Genomic DNA, 5,199 nt, shown 5'->3' on the forward strand with positions numbered 1-5,199 from the left:
GTGGAAGGAATCCCCCTGCCTGGAGCACCTTTGTGTAAGTACCTTTGTGTACTGCTCCACCAGCTTGGTGAAGTAGTTGAAGAGGCTGTGCTGGGGGCGCAGGAAATCAAACTGGTAATTCCTCTGCTCCTTCTGCATGAGCTGGGTGAGGAACTGCCTCCCGTTGCGCGCCACGAACTGCGCCGTGAGCTTCACCACGTCCAGGTCGAAGGCCGAGATGGACGGAGGGTCCGCGATGAACTCGAACTCAGGCGGGGGCTCCTTGGGAACCACGGTCTCCTGGATCACCTGGGCCTGCACCTGCAGGGAGAACACACGGCCCGTGACTTCCTGGGGTGCCTTGGGAAGGCTGAGCTACAACAGAGGCTACACAGTGTCGGAACTCAGCACATCCCTCTGGGTGTCCAGAGCTGCCGGGACCCCTGCCAGCGGGCTCAGAGACCCTGGCACACAGCCCAGAACACCTGGGGGTTTGATTATGACCCGTGGAGCAAATTACCAGCTTTGTATGAAGACCTGAAAGCCACAGAAGTTTAAGCAGTGTAATAACAAAATTATCACTAGGTGAAAAAGTAGATTTTGGGGTTTTTAGAATAGGGGTTTTGGGGACAAGATGGAGGGACTTGGGTGTGTCCAGCCTTTCTTCTTCTTCTCATCTACCTCCATCTTCTGCTGTGATGGTGGCACTTTGGGATTGGTTTAGAATAGAAGCTCACTGTCTAAAATAGGTGATAGGTATTGGAAAGTAATTGTAAACATGTTATACGTAGTTTTTAGTATAAAGACTTAACACCGCCCTGGGGGCAGGCAGAATGCCTCGGAATGTCTTGCTGAGCTGACCTCGGCAGGACAGGAGAAAAATTGTTATAGATAAGATACAATAAACAACTCTGAGACCAAGAACTGAAGAGCTCCGACTCATTCCTCAAACGTGCAGCTGAAACAGAGACTTGGCACGTGTCCCAGGGCTGCAATAAACTGTGAACTCCCGAGAAGACAGAGCTAAAGGATAAAGTAGGGATTTTACCCACCTTGGGCAGCACAACCCAAAATGGCCACAAAATGGGCAACCGGTCACGGGGTCTCCCACTTCTACAAATTTTGCTCCATTGCATATTGGAGCTAATTGTCCAATTCCAGCTTTAGCCTCTGCAGTCCCATCTTTCTTATTTTCTCTCTTCAGCCTGTGTTGTTTGTGCTCTTGGGCCTGAGATTTGGATCATTTGTCCTTGGTCCCCAGCTAGAGAAGGAATTGTTTTGTCTCCCTGCTCTGTGCAGAGAGCTCACCATCCCCTCATATGAAGCCTAGACTTACACACTAAAGCAGAATAGAACCTGAAAAATACAAAAGCTAAAACCTGAGGCATCACCTGCAAGGAACAGTCACCAAACACTCAGGAGAATCTTTTTTTTCTTCCAGCTGCTGCAGGAAAGCAATGCCAGTTGCCATCCTGGCAGGTGCAAGGATAAGAAACCATCAGGTATAATTCAATACTATTAAAATTGTTGTTCCAACAACAAACAAATCTGGAATGTATCAGGACTTTGCTATAGGCCTCCCAGGGCCAGCAGTGGGGCTGCTGCTCACACCAAGCATGGAAAAGCCCTGGATTCACTCCATGCCCTTCCCTACCCAGAATGTTTAAAGGCACAGCTGAACAAGGTGAGCAGCATTTTGTACCCCAAGTTTTAAGGGGAGGTTGATCCTTCTACAAAACTGCATGCAACAAGGCCAAGCAGAACTCCAAGGGATTCCCAAGGCTTGCTTCTGCCACATCCAGTCCAAGTGGATCCCTGGTCTAAGTACTTTGTAAGTCAACACAGAGCTAAAGTTAATTAGCATGGACCAATTAAACTGTATTTGGCAGTTTCAAACAGCTCTGAGTTCCCAGCACCTGGGAGATACACATCTGCATCAAAACAAAGCCCCAGACACTCAACTCCAAGCTTGTCACTGCTGCTATTTTGACATCTGTACAACCACTGCTCCTTCTTGACTTCCAAGCTGCCTTTCTTCTCAACCCCAGGCTATGACACCACTCCAAAGTGGCCAAATTCTTCCCCAAAGGGATGAAAAGGAACCCTCACCTTCTGTGGGAGCTGCTGCTGGGCACTCTGCTGCTGCTGCATGACCTTGGGGATGGCAGCCGAGGGCTCCTGGGCTTTGCCCTCCTTGAACTCGCTGACCTTGTGCCGGTAGTAGGCATGGTAAGGGTCGTTGGGGTTCAGGAAGTTGAACTTGGGGTTGTTTATTTCATTCTGACGAATTCGGGCTTCAAATTCTGGACCATTTCTGGGGAGCAAGAAGAAAATTTGTTTAGATCATCATCAACTCAAGGGTAAATGTTTCTTTCAGACTAGGACATGTTGAGGCACCAGCCCCTTGAAGACCATTTTCTCTCTCACATGTGAGGAGTTTCTCTTTCATTAGCTCAAACCCAGCTGGTCACACACAGGTTGGATACAATTGTCCCCCTAATTCTGTCTTTAATGTGAATTTTAAAAATTCACACTCACAAGTGTTCCACAGTCACATCTGTCTGCACTCAAAGGTCATTTCCACCACTGACTGAACTTTACAGTTATGAAGCATGAAGTTGACAAGTTAATTACTACATCAATTTTATCTGCTCTATTAACAAGTTCTCAAGACTAATTTCAGTTCCAGAAAGATCATATAAAGGAAAAAAATCAGGTAAACATCAGCCTGTGCAGGGACTGAGCAGCCCAGAGTGCTGCATTTAGGAGCCCCAGCCCAGGTAACACCCCCTCCTCCCACCTGAAGCACGAGCCAGCTACTTCAGGGCAGTCTGAGAAAATTCCCAGCTGCCACAGGGTGTTCCTCTTCAATTCTCTGGATATCTCCCAGTCTCATTTAAACACTCCACCTCCTCCAAAAGAGGAGGTCTCTGCAACCCCAAGGGATAAACACAGTCCCTTATGCTCAGAAGCAGCCAACACTCCTTGGCAGCACTTTGGAGATGAGTTACACAATAAGGGTTTGACTGGAGCAGCGTTTAGTAATTCTCTGAAACCAAACCCCACATTTTAGCACTAAAACACATCCATAACTCCTGTACCAAGGCTCCCTTTGCACCTGGAATTTGGTTTCCCCTTCAGATCATTCAGAACAGGCCCTGTTACCCAGTTATGGCACCAGCCACTGCACGTTTGAACAAGGATTTTATTTATTTACCACCAGTTTCTCCAGAAAAGGCTATCTTACACCCTCTTCAGTAGAATATTGTTGTTTTCTTTTCTCAATCCTTAAAACCCTTCATGCAAAACCACAAAACTGGGACCTGCCTCAGCTTCTAGAGCTGCACTGAACAGCAGAAGGATGAAAATCCCAGGAGAAAGAGACACCAGCAGTGCCACTCACCTGGCTACAAAGCTGGCAGTCTTGTCCACAATATTCCTGACCTCTGGAGGAGGGTAAATAATCCCCACCACAGGCTTGGCTGGTGCTGCCTCCTCTTTAGGCTCCTCTTCTGGCTGTAATAAAGACAGTTTCATTGCAAAAGGTGAAGGGGTGTCAGGATCAGGCATTCCAAACACTCCCAATGGCACACAGGAACCTTTATCCACCCTCCTCCTCCTCAGCACTGAACTGGCTGAAGAATCTGGATCATCCATCCCACCAATTCCTTGGATTCTCAGGGACAGGGACAGCAGGACAAGGAAGGTGCCTCCAGGAGAACCACAACAATTTTCACTGTACCAGCCTAGACCCCAAGGCTGTTTTTAAATACTCCAGTAACATTTCCAGGAATAATTCATCATTCCTCACCAGCTCTGGAAGTTCTGTATCTCCCTAGGGGCCTGTGGGACCTGAGTTATTAACTCCACATTAAATAAATCACAGCTTTTAATGCCATTGTAGTTGCAACAGAAGCTGTTTTGAAGAGAAAATCTCCAACAGAGTGTTTTTCTGAAGTTACAGGAGGATCCCAACTAAAATCCCAGAACCCTTCCTGTGGATGGCTCTGTATTCCAGTAAAACCAGGAGCTGCCTTTGCAGGACACTAAAGATGCTGCTTCACTTTCCTCACCAGGCAGCTTCCAAGAAAAGGTGTCATAAACCAGGTCAGATCTGCTGGAAATGTTTATAATCCTAACAGGAACGGTCAGGGATAACTTAAAATCCAGGGATAACTTCAAACCCACGGAGAATCCGAGCCAGAAAATGATCTCAGGTCAAACTGGTCCCTGGCAGTGCCCAAGGCCAGGCTGGACAGGGCTGGGAGCAGCCTGGGGCAGAGGGAGGTGTCCCTGCCCTGGCAGGGGTGGGGTGGGATGGGCTCTCAGGTCCCCCCCAATGCAAACCATTCCATAAAACACAACCCTAACAAAGTGTGTTAAGAGAAAGGCACCAGGAACATTTCCAGTTTTCATTCCCACTCCCTCAGAACATCATCTTGAGGAGCTCAAGGATGGGGCAACACCACACTTGAGATGTTTTATTTAACAGTGGTGCCAAACTGCCTTGGTAACATAAAAGCCACGGGGTTTTTAGGGGGAATCACAACTTCCCAAGGCTCTCAGTGGGAGCAGCTCCCTGTCAGCTCCAAGAGTGCTGATGCTGCAGTGTGAGAGTCAGGACAGCAGCTCCAGCCCTGTGGGAGCTGAATTCCCATCTCAGGAATGCATGAGGAACGAATATTCCCATCTCAGGCTGCAAAGAACACGAACATGGCCAAGAGAGAAAGGATCTGGGAGGGTGCTGGGACACACAGCCCTGCCATGCTCCCTCAGACTTTCAATCCTTCCTCACATCATTCCTGGAGCCAGAGCAGCTCCCCCAGCTCCTGGGAACCCCCCACACTCACTGCAGCCAGGGAGGGGCTCAGCTCCTGCCCAGCCCCAGCAGGATCCTGCTGTCCCCAAGGAATCCTGCAATGCTTTGGGTGGGAAGGCAACCTGGAGCTCATCTCATCCCACCCCTGCCATGGCAGGGACACCTCCCACTGTCCCAGGTGCTCCCAGCCCCAGTGTCCAGCCTGGCCTTGGGCACTGCCAGGGATCCAGGGGCAGCCCCAGCTGCTCTGGGCACCCTGTGCCAGGGCCTGCCCACCCTGCCAGGGAACAATTCCTAATTCCCAATATCCCATCCATTCCTGCCCTCTGGCAGTGGGAGCCATTCCCTGTGTCCTGTCCCTCCATCCCTTGTCCCCAGTCCCTCTCCAGCTCTCCTGGAGC

The 5,199-nt window shown here is 49.5% G+C and overlaps 1 protein-coding gene across 1 annotated transcript in view; it reads right to left on the reverse strand.

Annotated features, from left to right (window-relative positions):
• SF3A1 (splicing factor 3a subunit 1) overlaps nucleotides 1-3,636 on the reverse strand; it is a 12,269-nt gene extending 8,633 nt beyond the window's left edge. The window contains exons 1-3 of the mRNA XM_031062454.1: nucleotides 3,383-3,636; nucleotides 2,089-2,293; nucleotides 43-300 (exon numbers count right to left, since the gene is read on the reverse strand). Coding sequence (XP_030918314.1) covers nucleotides 43-300; nucleotides 2,089-2,293; nucleotides 3,383-3,636 — 717 coding nt within the window. The remainder of the gene's footprint in view (nucleotides 1-42; nucleotides 301-2,088; nucleotides 2,294-3,382) is intronic.
• Between the last annotated feature and the right edge of the window lie 1,563 nt (nucleotides 3,637-5,199).

The sequence above is a fragment of the Geospiza fortis genome, unplaced genomic scaffold (assembly GCF_000277835.1).
Source record: "Geospiza fortis unplaced genomic scaffold, GeoFor_1.0 scaffold224, whole genome shotgun sequence".
Classification (NCBI taxonomy): Eukaryota; Metazoa; Chordata; class Aves; order Passeriformes; family Thraupidae; genus Geospiza; species Geospiza fortis.